The sequence below is a fragment of the Barbatula barbatula genome (genome assembly GCF_947034865.1).
Source record: "Barbatula barbatula genome assembly, chromosome: 6".
In the NCBI taxonomy this organism is placed as follows: domain Eukaryota; kingdom Metazoa; phylum Chordata; class Actinopteri; order Cypriniformes; family Nemacheilidae; genus Barbatula; species Barbatula barbatula.
In genome coordinates, this window is record NC_136765.1 from 12,569,197 (window position 1) to 12,586,540 (window position 17,344).

General features: G+C 39.1%; 1 protein-coding gene across 1 annotated transcript; it reads left to right on the forward strand.

Annotated features, from left to right (window-relative positions):
• The first annotated feature begins 1,743 nt into the window (after window positions 1-1,743).
• Window positions 1,744-17,163, forward strand: dpysl5a (dihydropyrimidinase like 5a). The gene is made up of 13 exons (XM_079459246.1): window positions 1,744-1,887; window positions 5,677-5,945; window positions 12,097-12,255; window positions 12,551-12,730; window positions 13,703-13,771; window positions 13,982-14,026; window positions 14,115-14,190; window positions 14,309-14,465; window positions 14,561-14,702; window positions 14,841-14,983; window positions 15,090-15,297; window positions 15,380-15,548; window positions 15,845-17,163. The coding sequence occupies exons 2-13, from the start codon at window positions 5,685-5,687 to the stop codon at window positions 15,928-15,930; spliced, it is 1,695 nt and encodes a 564-aa protein (XP_079315372.1). The 5' UTR covers window positions 1,744-1,887; window positions 5,677-5,684; the 3' UTR covers window positions 15,931-17,163.
• Window positions 17,164-17,344: the final 181 nt, after the last annotated feature.

Below are 17,344 nucleotides of genomic sequence, written 5' to 3' on the forward strand. Positions count from 1 at the left end.
GTTTGTTTCCCATTCTGAAAAAGGTATAAATGCACAAATACTTGTTCAATTAAATAAAAACATAGTTAAAATTATTAGTTTCGCATAAACAAATATTAAAGAAATAATTGGCCAAAAAATATATGTTTCTAAAGCCTGTAAGATATTGATTAAAGGGGTCATATTGGATGGCTAAAACTAACATTTTTGTGTGTATTTGGTGTAATACAATGTGTTTACGCAGTTTACGGTTAAAATTAAAACGCATTATTTTCACATACCGTGCATTACTGTTGCTCCTCTGTGCCCCGCCTTTCTAAAACGCCTCGAATTTTAACCAAGCTCATCGTTGTGAAAAGCACTGTGTGCTCTGATTGGCCGAATACCTCAAGCATGTGGCGGAAATGTAACGCCCCTTACCATGTTCGGAACATCAGCCGTCAAAACATTGACAGCTGGTAATGTCACCGGTATGGTGTTCAAGCCTGAATATGATCCAGGAAATGCATTTGACCAAGCGGATTAATCAACTTTGCCTGTAGAGCGTAACAGATCGGTAAGGTTTATTTTTTTTATTATTAGGTTGTTTAACAATTAACGTACTAGTAAGTTTGTATTTACACCTGTTGTATTATTGCCCCTGTATGACGTATCGCTTATTGCTCCTTGAACTTTCTGTAAGTCACTTTGGTTAAAAGCGTCTGCTAAACGACTAAATGTAAATGTAACGTTAGCTAATAGCAAACTTCTTGAGCTGCCTTTGACGCTGTGTCTCGGCACAACGCGAAAAAGTCAATAACACATATAATAACGAGGCATTTGTTGCATCCAGCGGGGACATAGTGACTGAATATAATGACTTATATTGACTTTTTTCATGTAGCATGGCGTTGCAGGGGAGAACGGCCAGAAGATTGGAACTCCCGATGGATTCAGCCTTGTATATTGGATAAAACAATTTCTTCTCGTGGGATGACAAAAAGCTTACGTTTGAATAGTCAGTGGCAAATTCTTTAATAATGAAAACGTACTTACAGCCTGTGAGTGAAGTTGGACTTGCCCCATTTTTAAGAAACAGCCTTTGTGCACAACCAGGTGTTAATGTGCTGCATACACAGTTAAATAAGACTTAACCATCGATTTCTAATTGCGTCCTCGTATGGAAGACCCAACTAAGTAGTTTTTCATATGTAATAAAACACACAGCGCTAGCAACAACACTACGGCGGGAATAGACACGCCTTCTTTCTTTGCGTACACATTTGGTGTTCTTCAACGCTTCTCCCGAACTGACGTAGACATGTGGGGGCGTGTTTAAACGAGGCTTAGGCAGGTTTGGATGAGCCTCCGCTTTTAAATAAAACATCTCTTTTGGTTTGAGACTTTCATTTTTGCAATTTTACGTGTCCTATATATATATATATACGTGGCTAACTTGCAACACACCAAAGAAACAGAAAAACACGAAATCGCCTCATGTGTCTTCTTTACTATATTCCTTCATACAGCCCTCTTTATATTAAAGCTATCATTAAATGTATAATAAGTCATTAATATGTACATTTTAAAAAGAAACCAACAAATTAGAAATGCTTCCTGTAATCTACACGGGCGCCAGCGCCACATTGGCACATTGATCCGCTTCATCCCCTGTGAATACGTATAATGGTACGTACCGCTGATGACCAGGCGCGCCCGCCATTGGTCGCCGCGTATGCCGTCTTCGCGTATCCGAGCTGTGATTGGTCAAAGCCTGTCTCTCGCAGTCTCGCTGTCTGGATGCTGCTGCAAGCGCAAGGTTTCCCGGGCTGGACCAACCGAAGCATCTGCCTGAGTCTGCCCATTTATTGCTAAACAACCACCGCTGAAAGCCAACGAAAATCGCGTTTATAGGACACAGCAAAGGAAGTAAGTGCACGGTACTTTATTATTTGAGGGATAACGGATTGGTACAAAGAGAACGTGCTCGCGATCTTGTAACGTGAATCGTGAGAGGAATGAAGGATCCGATGCTTGTGTCTCTATAGATCCGTTATATGATGCTCACGTTAGATGCATATTGTGTAAATCTCAATTGTAACTCAACGGTCAGGTTGCATTCGTAAAGACAGCGCACCGCGATATAACAGACGGTTTCTGAAATCGCCGTCAAACACAGACGGTTCGGTTGTGAGGCAATGAACCTGCATTTGAAATACTAACGTTAACATGTCTATGTTTTCGTGTTTGCAAGCGAATTTGTTTGGGTTTGGTCGTCCCTTTGTGTGGCACAGACTCGATAATGTCCAAGTGAGATGAATTTACAATCCTCCTCCTCCTCTTCCTCCTCCTCCTCCTCCTCTAACTGTTAAATGAAGCGTCTAATATAATGAAAGGAATGTGAGGGTTGGATGTGTATGTGATGAAGAGCAACACCCCTTTGCCTCATTTCACTCAGTAGACAGTTGGCATGGTTGTTCGTATTAACCTCTTATTTTCACGTTTCCTCCTTTATGCTTTATTTTACATGACATTTCCCATTGTATGACTTCAAGGGTTTCTGCCCCTCGGCTTAAAATGACGAAAACAACGTGTAAAACAGGTCATCTTGGACACTCTATGACTTCGTATCTTCGTGTTATGCCGAAGGCATCCATCTGGACCCCGTGAAATATGGCACGGTTCAAAAGTGGGTCATTCCAGAAGAAGGGCTTCGTGAGTCATGAGGAGGAACAAATGCGACACTATGTCTTGTAATATGTCTTTTTATAGTAGGATGTCTAATGACACACCCTTATTCTCCAGCTTCACAGTAGCCCCTCCTTGGCCCCAGATACACACTCCATTCACCGTAAGGGGGCTCAGAACAGGGGGTGGGGAGCCCTGGGCAGCGCCATACCGGCCGCACCCACCTGCCCCCAACTCACTGTGCGGCATGCATGCTTTCACTTGGGATTAGATCAGGAGACAGTGCTGTGCTGCAGGGAATGCAACAGCTGCAAGCTTACATATATTTCCTGCTAATAAATCTGCATTCCTGTGCAAATGAAATGTGGGTCAGAAATGTTTGGATGTGAGAAGACTCTCATTTGGTTTCCATAGTTGTCTTTTGCAGTGTTGAAATGGCTTTAAGGTGTCGTGAATAATTAACAGTTTTGTATGTAATTATTAAAGGTGGAAATGCAGTGATGGCAAGCTGAGGATAATCGCACAAAGCTGGTGTCAGTTTACCCAGCTGAGTGAGATTTTAGACTGCCGTAATGCTTTGTAACCTCTTTACGCCGTGGAAAATGTGGGCAAGGAATCTAAGGATTGATTGTGTTTTGGAATCAAGTCGGGATCCAGCTTGTGTAGACCAAATGTGGAAAAGCGGACAAACGCAAAGCTCTGTTTGTTTATATGTGGGATATAATTTTAAAAGTATGGGGTGTGCGCATGATGTCAGAATGCATAAAATATGTGCGGTGGGGTTATTCATGGAAAACCTGGATATGTCAGGCCTGGAAATGTCATGGACGTTTTATAGGCTATAAATAGTTGTGGTTATGTTTATAATAGGAAATCAGCTAAAGATGTGTCTTAAAGGGATGGTTCACATAAAAAATGAAAATTCGGTTATCATTTACTCACCCTCGAGATTTCCAAATCTGTGTAAATTCCTTTGTTCTCTGTTGAAAACCGGTGTTTCCCACGCGATTTTGACAGACTTGTGGCACTGGTGACGTCACAAGCTAATTTGCATATCCGTGACTTCATCACGTCGCGTTAAGGCTTGTTTGAGATGCGCCTTGCCTCGCCTGTAATGTAGGCGAGAGTAGGCGGCTGCAGTAAGGGGAGGGGTCAAAAAAGACCTTTGAAGTCGGACACTTACTGAATCTCGCTGTTTTGTCGCTTGCAAACGTGAACAGTGGAGGAGATCGCGTTCGCGTTTTTTATCGCAGACGAAGTGGATGTAATCGAAATACCACTGTTTTTACATGAAGATGGTTACAATAATAATCACGGAATGTAATGTCAAATAATGTCCAAATAAACAGCTTACACAACGGCATGTAAGACATTTTCAAGGATTGTATAAACAAATGGTAAATGAAGTAAAAAGCAAGTTGCTTTTGAGAGACAGAGGTCATAACAAATGTTTATCATATTTAATAACAAGCAGGTTTCTGCCACCATTTCACGTCCATAGTATTTTTCCATACCATGCAAGTCAAAGCTGTATTGTAACAAACATTCTTCAGAATTTCTTCCCTTGTTTTAAGACCCAGACACTTCTCAGATGAAACCACACAAATATGAGGCATAATGACCAAACAGTCCATTTAGATATGTATGTGTGCATGTATATTTTTAATGGATTGATTTATTAATTCACACAAACATACAATAGAATAAAGTGAAAATTACAACAAGGAAGAATTCTAATGAAGAGAAATATAAAATAAATGCATGTCCTAATTCTTAACTTCATTAGGCGTGTTTTGTTTTTGTTTAGTTCGCATGTAAATATAAAAAAACAGATGCGTAATCTAATTCTTTGAATGAAGAGAAAATGTATCAGTTGACATTTTCACCCAATGAGCATGAATCTGTGTCGTCAGTCAGTCGTTTCCCATCATGCTTTTGAACAGCGCAGTCGGAGGAGAGCAACTGCGCTGGACTGCTCAATCCGACACAGCCGCCTCGCCGTCGCGAGAGTTTTTTGGCACACGTCAGCATGACATCAGAGCAAGGCGGACGTAACCCGGACACTTTTCTAACCGGCATGCAGCTCGCGCTGATCACCGGTGATCGGTTCTGCGCAGATTTTGCTCATCTCAAACAAGCCTTTAGTGTTAGCACTTGATGCTTGTTTTTCTTCCACTCTCGGATGTGTCACATTATACTGTATTTTACAACCGAATACCACCAGCAGTCACTTTAACTCCTGCTAAAATTCTGATTTATAAACGCAACATTCGGACAAAATCACAATACACCTACATTAAGGAGGGGCTATATGCCGTTTCTCGACAATGTGTTGCTGTATTATGAACGCTTCTTTGATTTTAAATGCAGGTGACAGTTAAATACACTAGACTGAGCTAACTACACGTGACGCGCGTACGAGAGGCCGAAGGCTCACACACATGGAGCTCATCGGAAGAGAACGCATGCGAACATGGTAGAGGAGGACGCTTACACAACCCTGCGCCACTCACACCAAACATGTCAGGAAAGCGAGAAGACGCGGAAGCGCTGTGTATCCACTAGTTAATCGATCACAGATACAGTCATTATCACAGATCATGACAAAATGTGATGCCAAATATACTTGGGTGGCCATTCATATACCTGGGCGGCCCGCCCATGTAAAAATGCATTGTATGGGAAACACCGCCATTCACTACCATAGTAGGAAAAATTCAGAGGGTAGTCAAATGTGCCCCAGAACAAATCGATTTCCTACATTCTTTAAAATATCTTTGTTTACGAAATTAATGTAAAAAAAGTACATTTTCATACCATGTTAGTCAATGGTGGCCAAGAACTGTTTGGTATATAAAAGTCTTCATAACACAATTTATACAGATTTGCAAAACAATAAATGAAGACAGAATTTTTGGGGAAACTGTTTCTTTAAGCACAAATAACTGGTGGAATCTTGCACGATAATATAAGAGGCACTATGTGTCAGTTTTGTTATAATCCCCCTTTTCTTTCTTTTATGACTATTAGGTTGAACCATGTCTTCCAGCTCAGCAACGGTACGCATCCTCATAAAGGGAGGAAAAGTGGTGAACGATGACTTCACACAGGAAGCAGATGTTTACATCGAGAATGGCATTATCCAGCAGGTGGGCAAGGAGATGATGATTCCCGGCGGGGCCAAAGTTATAGATGCCACTGGAAAGCTGGTGATCCCAGGCGGGATAGACACCAGCGTACACCTGAATGAGACCTTCATGAACGGCAGTACCGCGGATGACTTCTACAGCGGCACAAAGGTACTACCAATAACATCAAGAAAACAGTGTTTATGTCGAATGCCATGTGACTTAGCGTGAAAACAGGTCTTGTTACATCCGCTTGACGGAGAAAGTGTGATATCTATGTAGTTTTTAGGTAATCAGGTAGCCAGCAAAGTTGTTTTCATGTTTAGTGGTTGTAATGAACTATAACAGCTAAAGCACGTGCGCACCCATTGCCAACAAAACACAGACATATGACACAGACAGTTTCACTGTGCGGATCATGTCTGTATCACAACCGCTCCATCTATCAGTTTCAAACAATCTCCAAATCCAAAGTTTATTTAACATTTCTCACCGAAATGAAGAAACAAACATATCTTTCTTCTTTCAGCGAACGCAGTGCTATCTCTCTTGCTCCAGCTAGTTGACGTGTGCGCATGCTCCTTCTCCTGCTCTCCCTGACACTATCGCAGAGTTTTTTGACCCGAGGGAGGGGTTCAAACAGACCAATCACAACGAAAAGTTGTTGTAATATTCCATGTGTCCACGTTGAGTTAAATTTTTGGAGAGGTGCACGTCAGGCTACACATAGCATACGGCGTAGGTCCTACGCAAGACTATTACTTAAGCTTTAGTAGCAAATAGATGCTTTTAAAGAGACATCAATCATTTCATGATTACGTAAATAGAATCAAACCCAAACCTGCATTTTTCTTATTGAACTTTCTATCGTGATATAAATCATGTTCTAAAAATAAAACTCACTGATAAAGTTCATTTTTGTCCACTTTGACAGCTTCACATACGCTACCGGTTTTAGCACACTTGAGTGAAATGTTTCACATGTAAAAAGGTTTTAATCTGAAGGTCTTTGAAATGAATGACAAGAATGAAAATGGACCAGCCAATAGACAGTTTCATCTTAACAACTTTACTGCGCATGCGCACTTTTGTGACCCCAATTTAACTTCTGGTACACATTCACAAACAATGGAGGGTTCTGTAGATTACTTCTGATAACGATTAAAAGCATCCATTAGGAACCGTTACTTAGTGTAATTTGTCTCTCCAATATTTTGAATTTAGACTCCAAGCTCAACCTGTCATGATCCTGCCTCACCTTGTCATGCTTTTCTAGTCTTACGTGTTTTGTGTGGAAGCACATGGTCATTGTTTGTTATGATGGCCATGTGCTCTCCTGTCATGTTTTGACCCCGCTTTCCTAGTTTAGCTTCCCGCCAGTCTTTCATTCCCCACATCTGCCAATTATAATTATCCCTTGTTAGTTTCCCTATTTAATGCCCTTGTGTTTGTGCTGTTTCATTTTGGTTTCACTGCTGATCCTTGTTCTTGTATACCTTTTATATATAACCTTGTCTAGTTCCTGCCTGGTGTCAAGCTTAGTTAATCCTGTTTCTCTGTTTTGCAACCTTGTGGGAAGTCTTTGTTTTGCAGATTTTATTGTTCTGTTTTGTATTTTCTCTTTTAGTTTATTAATAAAAGTCTTGGGTTTGTACCTTGATTCCTGACACAACCGCTAGATGCCAATGTCCCATCGGTTTCTTTAAATGCGACCAAATACAAGACCCATTTAACAAATTGCTTATTCAATAACATGATCATACAACAAAATTCAACAAATCATTTATTTAATACAATTATTATACAGTAAAACCATAATACAAATGAATAATAACTTAAATTAAATTAAATATAAATAGTAATATTTACTAGCCACAAACAAACCGGAAGTTAACTTGGGCTCAGGCGCACATGCGTCTGCTGAAACGGTCTATAAGAGCTCAGAATAGATGGCAACTCCTTCAATATTGTTTAAGGCATCTCAGAGAAAAACCCCAAGAAGCTGCTTGAAAGAATGCCAAGAGAACATTTCTGAAAATTCAGGGCAAAAGGTGACTACACTGAAGATCAACAAATATAACAAGTGTGTGCTTTTGGCTTAGATCTTTTGTTATTCCACATTTTAAAAAGCTTACATTAAAAAAATTATATATATATATATATATATATATATATTATATGTAAGTGCTTGACTGGTAGTGTATAATTTTGCTCAGAATAATTTTTGAAATAATTATTCGCAACATTCGCTAGCCTGTAATTTCTTTCTGTCACTAGTTGAGACCTTTAACCCTGATTGATATAAATTTAAAATGGCGGATTTTCTCATTCCAAGACTTAGAACACAGGCCAGGATTAAAAAAATATTAAAAGTTCAGTTTGGGACAGAGAAAGAATAAAAGCTAAAGTGGCAGATAGGATAATTTTCTAGGCCCCTCCAACCTTGGGTGGCCCCCAGCCATCTGTCCGGGAACTTTATTTTCACAACAGCTCAATACATTATTCCTCTTACGAGTAACCAGCACGACAGTATCTCTATCTAGTATATCTAGCTACTTTCTTTAATGTGTATTGATTTTTGTGGATCAAGATTGCAGATGGCTTTCTCTACACGTTCATCTCTACACAAACCTAAACCAAATGCTGTGTGATGCAACATCCATTCGATGTCACGTCTGTTTCTACGTATAAATATGCAGAAATGCAATTGCATTAGCAGACTGTTCTGACTAAATAAATCTCACGGGTCAGTAAGCAGACGCTGAGACTGAAGAGAGGGCTATTACACGCTCACAGTCCGCCTCAGTCGACCGCTAGGCATCATTCACATACAACTATACACAGAAACGCTCTTTTATGCAGGGTCTGAGACGTCAAATAAAGTTGTTGTTATATGCGCTGTTATTGTTTGGCCATGGCATCAAAAGTGCCATCCTCCCCCCTTCCTCCCGGTTACCGGCATGAGGCTCGCCAAGCACAGAGACAAATGGAGATCAGATTCTGTTTCCATAGATACAGAGGCATTGCTTTAAAGACTGCTGCAAAAAGCCTTTCACTCGTGCCATTGTGCTGGAAGACAATGGTGCACAAACACACGTCTCCTTCAGTGGATGTGTCAGCTGAGAGATGGTTTAATAGAGGAGCATTATATTCTTTATATAGGATTACTATTTATCATACTGAAGAACAGCATTCTAGTGATTCTAGTGCAAGGTTGTGGGTTCGATCCCAGGGGATTGCAGATACATATGTAAAATGTATAGGATAATGCAATGTAAGTCGCTTTGGATAAAAGCGTCTGCCAAATGTAAATGTAAATACTAGTGTAATTGATAAAAACTGTTCAAAAATGTATTCCAAGACTATTGTTAATATATGTTTCTGTAGTTTTTTTTGTGTAAGCGGGCCTTAAAGGCCCAGAGCATTTACATAGAACACCCTAGCAACCACCTGGCACCACACTAGCAACCACGCAGAACACCCTTGCAATGATCTAATAACACACTAGCAATGACTCAAATAGCAACACCATAGAAACTGCTAAGCAACCACCTAGCAATGCCCTAGATACCACTCAAAATACTTTAAAGGGAACCGGGTGTATAGAGAGATGTATGGCTTAATGCGTTGTAATAGCCTTACACTATTAGCATTTGTCTTTAGAAACATATCCAATATTTTCAATTCTTAAAAAAAACTAAACGTAATACTCATTTACCCTAAGGAGGCCGCCATGTTCTTTTTCGATGACGTTAACTGGTTGCACGCACAGCTAGGCAGCCAACCTAAACACAGACACACTATTCAGTTCTTCAGTAAATATAGGGTTATGTAGGATAATATATATATACATAATGCTAAAATAAGTAAGAAAATAAAGACGCTATTTGGTGTATTTTCAAACATTTGAATATTGTTTGTCAGAAACAATACAAACATGAATATTAATAACCAAAATAATTTTGAATTTATTATATACACAATGTTTTAGCCATCAAACAATGCATTTAATCCAGATTTGGACTTTTTTATGTTGATTTATCAACTAACGTTATTGTCTTCTCTCCCTCGGTCATAAGCTGAGGGTTAATATTCACGTGTGCTCTAAGAATAAATAACAAAACTGCAAGCATCTTATTATTGTGTTTTTCAGTTTATTCTCATAATGTATAAAGTATACGATTATGGTGGATTCTGATGTCTTAAATAGTCTTGAATGTCTTAGAGGCAGAAGTTTAAAGCTATGATTTAATGCACGCTTACCTTGAACAGACCCTTACTGATACTGAACGTGTTCTTCTTTTATGGCAGGCAGGCTGGCTTGTGTCAAGAGGACATACCGCCACCTACTGTCCCTGTGTGTTTATATATCTGATCTTATGTTTTACTTGTCATATTTTACTGTTATATATATGGACCTGGTTAGAACTCTGGCAGCTGCGTTCTGAACTAACTGTAGTTTGTTTATTGATGATTTAGGACAGACACTAAGTAGCGCATTACAGTAGTCAAGTCTTGAGGTCATAAATGCATGAATAAGCTTCTCTGCGTCAGCAACACTTTCGTAATTTCGTAATTTGGCAACATTTCTTAGGTGGAAAAAGGAGTTTTTTGTGACATTTGAGATGTGATTTTGAAATGACAGTTTGCTGTCTAATATATCGCCTAGATCTTTTACTGTATTTGTTGGAGTAACAGTGGACCCTTTGATTTGCGGGTATAATCCTAAATATTCCGCTCATTTGTTTTTGGTCCGATAAGTAATATTTCTGTTTTATTAGAATTTAAAAGAAGAAAATTTAAATCATCCAATGTTTTAAAGTCATCCACTGTTTTATATCCTCAATGCACTTTGCCAATCTGGTCTGGATGAGATATATAGCCGAGTATCATCTGTATAACAGTGGAAGCTTCTCTTAAAATGTTTCCAAGGGACAGCATGTATATGGAGAATAGCAAGGGTTCTAAAACCGATCCCTGGGGTAATCCATAATTCACTTGCGTTAGATTTGATGATGGACAAATTGATGTCTGTCTGATAAGTAAGATCTGAACCATTGTAGTGCCTGTCCCTATATAGCGGGATAATTGTGAAAGCGATCTTGAGGTATGTGTTATGGTCTACAGTATGGAACGCAGCACTAAGGTCAAGCAGGACTAGGAGTGAGATGTTACCTTTATCTGATGCTATAAGCCAGTCATCTGTCATTTTTACAAGCACAGTTTCAGTACTATGATGCAGTCTAAAGCCAGACTGAAATTTTTCATGTATGTCATTGTTTGGTAAGAATGAGCATAACTGAGTGGACATTTCTTTTTCTAGTATTTTGGACAGGTATGGGAGATTTGAAATCGGTCTTAGTTTCCTAGTTCATTGGGGTCTAAATTTGGTTTCTTGATAAGAGGCTTAATGACGGCCATCTTAAAGGGTCCTTGGACATGGACTGGATTCATTGACGAGTTGATAATGTTATAGATGGGCTCAATTGCATCGGGTGGTAACTCTAAGTAATTTAGTTGGTATGGGGTCTAATACGTTTAATTAAATCTTCCTGTGTTATAGGTGAAAAACACTGTAGCCGATGGTTGGTGCTAATTCATAGGAAAGACTTGGAGGTTGAGTTTTTACTATTTTGTCTCGTATGTTTTCGATTTTCTTTGTAAAAACTTTAATGATTTAATTGATCCCAAGGCGCGGTGGAATAACCAGGTCAGTTTATGTCTGTTTATTTGTTAATTTAGCAAGTGTAATAAATAAAATCCTTGATTGTTTTTGTTAGTGTCTATGAGGTTAAGGAGGTGCTCTACCTTTGCTCTGTTCTCTGAGTTACTGTAAGGAAGTCTCTAAAGATTATTGCGACAACACCACCTTGACCAACCGGACGTGGCTCATGCATATAACAGTAGCTTGGTGCGGTACACTCATTTCGACCGAAGTAATCATTTGGTTTAAGCCAGGTTTCCCGTAAAACAAAGTATATCAAAACTGTTGTCTGTGATCATTTTATTTACAATAACTGCCTTTGAATTTTGTGATCTAATATTAACCAGGCCGAATTGGTTTTGGTCGTTTATTACACTGTCTTCCGGTTTAATCACGATCAGATTTTTTCTCTGACTTTTGCCAAAATTGTTATTTTGTAGTATTATTCGGGGGACAGATACGGTCTCCGTGCATTTGTAAGCAGTAGCATTTATAACAGTTGAGTGGGAGGAACACAGACTATGGTTAAAGTTTTGACTTACTGGTGGGAGACGAAGTAAACCAAGTGATAAATAGTGCCGCTCTATAACTTTTATTGTGGTGTTTGTTTATTTCCAGGCTGCTCTGGGCGGAGGCACCACAATGGTGATTGGTCACGTGCTGCCAGAGAAGAATGAGTGTTTGCTGGACGCCTATGAGAAGTGTCGTTCCCACGCTGATGCAAAGGCCTGCTGTGACTATGCTCTTCATGTGGGGGTGACCTGGTGGGGACCAAAGGTACATCGTGCACAATTCTGACTTCTTAGTTCGTGTAATTTATGTCAATTTTAACACTACTAACTACATCGTTTCTAAAGTGATGTCTAAATCTACATTTAAGTTGAAAATGAACTGAGAAACTGTCCGAGACAGAGTAACTGACATATTTGTTTTGAGTACCATGGTATGACCAGTTGATGCCATTGCTTTACCATGGTACCACCAAAGTACTTTTTCATAACGGGATTGATTTTGTTAGTGTAGCATTTTAAATTTGCACTGTTTATTTAAATCACTCGTGTGTACTTTTCAGGTTCGAGCTCAGATGGAGACGCTGGTGCGAGAAAAGGGGGTGAACTCCTTCCAGATGTTCATGGCCTATAAGGACGTGTACATGCTGAGGGACAGTGAGCTCTTCCAGGCCCTGCAAAACTGCAAAGACATTGGTGCTGTGGCCCGTGTTCATGCAGAGAACGGAGAGCTGGTTGCTGAGGTATAAATCAGGCACCTAAAACTTTAGTCATTACCACTAGAGACTTAGCATGTTGCTACGCTAACAATATAATACATAGCAAACGCAAATATTTGGTAAATTGGTTCATTTTAAGTGCAATTTATCTATTTCTTTACACTTTTAGGTGCTGAATAAAAATCTAATTACATTGACCAATACACAAAGAAAATATTATATTTTAAATGATTCATATTTTAATGATAAAGTAAGATACCATTCCAAATATTTATTTAATCTGCATTTTTTTATGTATTTTGGCCAGTGTCTGTTAACAAAATCAAACCTCAGGAGTGATAAAAAATCATCCAAAAGCAATGTGAAATGCTTGACAAGACACATGAAAACTGTGATAAAACTCAACGTCATCACATGTCTTCTTTGCAGTCTCCGAGGTCTGATAAAATACGGAGCTTCTTCTCTGTTATTTTGACTTGTTTCTCCAGCTTTTATTTTCTTTTTATATTCTGCATTTTATCTGAAATTTGGCAGAAATATTGTTAGTAGTTCACAGAACGAAACATAAATGATAATTTTACTTAATCAATAGTAAATTAAGAAAAACTACAAATATTTTTGAAATGGTCTCTTTTTTCCGCAGCTGTAAATCAGTATATATATATATATATATTTATATAGAGTAATAAATTGCTAATATATTATAATTAATTGAATAATACATATTAAATTGCCACTATTCGTATAAAGTATATTTATATATCTTCCTGTATATTTCCACTTTTTCTTTCGTAAACAGACAGCTATTGTCATCAAGATAAAAAAGTGAAGCTGGTTTTGCAGCATGAGCACGCATACATCTTTAATGCTGTCAGGTTTTGGAATAGGCATTTACAGTAGATATTATATCATGTTTTTCATCACAGCTCTTCTAATCCACATATCTTTCCTACACGGTACTCACGAGAGCGATTTCATGTTTTTCATCCACACAAGGGTGCCAAAGAAGCATTGGATCTGGGTATTAGTGGACCAGAAGGCATTGAGATAAGCAGGCCTGAAGAGGTAAAGCAATGCTTTTCAAATCCTGTTAGCATGAAATAGCTTTCCTTTCAGATATTAGTCACACCGCTGATCTCTGTCCGCCTGCTAGTCTTTCCCATCTCCATATTGCATTTCCATGGATTATTGATACTGCTAAGCGTCTGTTCACCATTAGGTTTCACTGGTGACATTTGTGTTTTCTCACTTACCATGGGAATTTTCCATGTACAGCTGGAAGCAGAGGCCGTCCACCGAGCCATCACCATCGCTAACAGAGTGAGTATCCGTAGCGCTGGATCCCCTGCTCAAGAAAACTTTTTTCTATTAACACATTTCACTGAGTCTCGCTCTTCTCGTTCTCTAGGCTCACTGTCCCATTTATCTCGTAAATGTATCCAGCATGTCAGCAGGGGATGTTTTAGCATCAGCCAAAATGCAGGGTAAGAGCCAGGCAGTGACTCATTATACTTTATTATTCGAAACCCAAATCTTGTTTAACACCCATTTTACCGCATGTCTTAAATGCTGATACGTGATCGGTCGGTTTGTGTGCCGTAGGGAAAGTTGTGCACGGAGAGACCACCACGGCTCACGCTGTGTTAAACGGGCTGCAGTACTACCACCAGGACTGGGCCCACGCTGCCGCCTTTGTCACTGTGCCACCCCTCAGACTGGACCCCAACACACCTAATTACCTGCTTAGCCTTCTGGGAAAGTCAGTTGATTCACTACACATGTTTTAATACTATTCACAACTACTCGTTCACATATCTCAAATGTGCTGTGATGGAATCTCGTTTTTCTGTAAAGTGACACTCTGAACGTTGTGACATCGGACCACCGACCCTTCACCACTAAACAGAAGGCAATGGGCAAGGACGACTTCACTAAAATCCCTCACGGTGTTCCTGGCGTGCAGGATCGCATGAGCGTTGTGTGGGAGAGGGGAGTGGTATGTCCCATTTCACAGTGCCAATGGTTCTTTCATGCCGATTTTGCCTTAGCAGCAAAGTCTGTATTGAATTATACAGTAAAACTTTCCTGCAATGATAGTCAAATGAAATACTAACGTTTTTACATTTTGTATTAGGTTGGAGGCAAGATGGACGAGAACCGCTTTGTGGCCGTCACAAGCGCCAATGCTGCAAAGATCTACAACCTTTACCCGAGGAAGGGCAGGATTATTCCCGGTGCTGATGCTGATGTGGTCGTCTGGGATCCAGAATCAACAAGGCATATAAAATAATGACAAATTTAAAGCACCTGTGATTTTAATACATTTATACATTAAGAAAAGTGTCAACTGCATGAAGAACATTTTATATGCTTTAACTTGTAGGACCATCTCTGTGACCACTCAATGGCAAGGTGGTGATGTAAACCTATATGAGAATCTTCGCTGTCACGGCGTCCCCTTGGTAACCATCAGCCGCGGCCGTGTGGTCTATGAAAACGGCATCTTTACTTGCGCTGAAGGATCTGGAAAGTTCTACCCTCTACGGACCTTCCCAGACTACCTCTATAAGAAAATGGTCCACCGGGAGAAGGTACTGTACTGTGTTTAGATATTTTAGTATGATATTTGATGATATTTCATTTATATTGAGTTTGCTCAATGTGTATCCGCAGTGTCAGGCACTAAAGGGTGTAGAGCGAGCTCCGTACACCGGGGAGGTAGCTTCAGTACAGAACTCAGCGAAGAAGGACGCAGGTGCTATAGATGGAGACATGAACCCACGACCTTGTACTCGCCACGGGGGAGTGAGAGACCTGCACGAGTCCAGCTTTAGTCTGTCTGGTACAGTAACCTGATACAGATACCTTAATGACAAAAATCATTCTGTCTTAATGTAAATATTTTTGTTAATAAAATCATTGCATATTAAATTCAATACAACAATTTAGTATCATGATACATTTAAACATGATGTACAGGCTACTGACAAGTGGTTTTGTATTGAGGGGTTCTTAATTACGTCACACAATATAATTTAATTATTTAACTTTAATAACATGACTTAGACATTTCTTGACCGTTTTTGTGAAATCTTGAGCTTTGTGTAGCTCATGACAGATTTATTTCATTTTTTATAGGTGCACAAATTGATGATAACATTCCAAAGAGAGCCTCCGCCAGGATTTTGGCGCCACCTGGCGGTAGATCCAGCGGAATCTGGTAACACTATGGTGAAGCACTTTGGAAAATTCTGAAACTAGACACCTTGAGTTTTTTGACAACCTCACATCTCATTTAAATTATTTAATTTTAACCGCTTGCTACTTAACTCCGCTGTTTTTATATGTATATGCGTGTAAGGTAACTATATTTGTCTGAAAAATGGAAAACAAGGTACGAGTCAGAGAGGCTTGTGAGAGATTTGGTATTAGAAAATAACAGGGTGTTATGTTCTTTACATTCAAAAGAATGAAATTGTGAAGCTTGTGTTCAACAGTACGAGACCCAGACTATTTTACAAATAGTTTTTGTTAATACATCAGTTTACATACGTTACATTTTAATGTATTCTTAAGTGAGCAAATGAACATTGTTTATGGATGGGAATTATTTAGTTTGTTTAGGTGATTTTCATGGCTAGCAAATGTGAACCATTGTAAAGTTAAAAAAAATATTTTAACTGTTGTGTTGGCAGATGACTATACATTTACCTCAGTGTGTTAACTCTTGAATTATACTTACAAATGTACAATAGCACCCTGCCTCTCTACACTTACAACCAATAATCAATACCATTGGTTGATGATAAAGCCACTTTATTTGATGTCACTTAGTATCGCTTGACCATTAAAAACCTTGTAAGAATCTTTCAAATTTGGTTTCAATATGGTTTACAAGCGCCGAGCTCCTAAAATGTGAAATAAGGATGATATTATTTACTATGTCACGTATCAATTTGTCTACATGAGTGTAAATGACACCTGATTGATCCAACACTTCTGCATTCTCTTAGCACACATTTTTCATTTCATTGTATCTTGACTAACCAGTTGAAACATTTTAAGCACTAAACTGTTAATAGTGATGTAATAACGTTGGTTTGCTGAAAGATTACCGCCGGGCATTGATACAGAAACATGGTTCACTTCTGATCACAACTACTAACCAAACGCCATTACACGACACCAGACTGCTGACCGATCGAGGCACGACTTCATTTTGTACATGTTTGTATAAGTTGTTCCAAGCGCTTGTGTTCAACTCAATGTTACAGTGACACGAACATGACTGTGGAAAGAGCATTCCTGTCAATGCTCAATATTCATGTATTTTTTTATTCTGTATTTTCAGTATGTTTTTCAATTTTCTAAAATGTGCCGTGTATGCAATACAGTCGTGCGTATTAACATATGTTGATCTTGTGAAAAGTGCAAATAAAGCCCCTCCGACCTTCGTGGACAAAGTGTGTTTTGTGAACAGAACTACAGTCTAGTTAAGAGGAAGATCTTGCGCTTGTGCAATTAAACACTGTTTATGATTAATAATTGACTAATATCATAAAGTAGGCCTAATGTTCCCTGGAAGGTAACAAAAAGCACTGGTCCTCCTCCTGTAAAATATCTGTCAATGTTACTAGT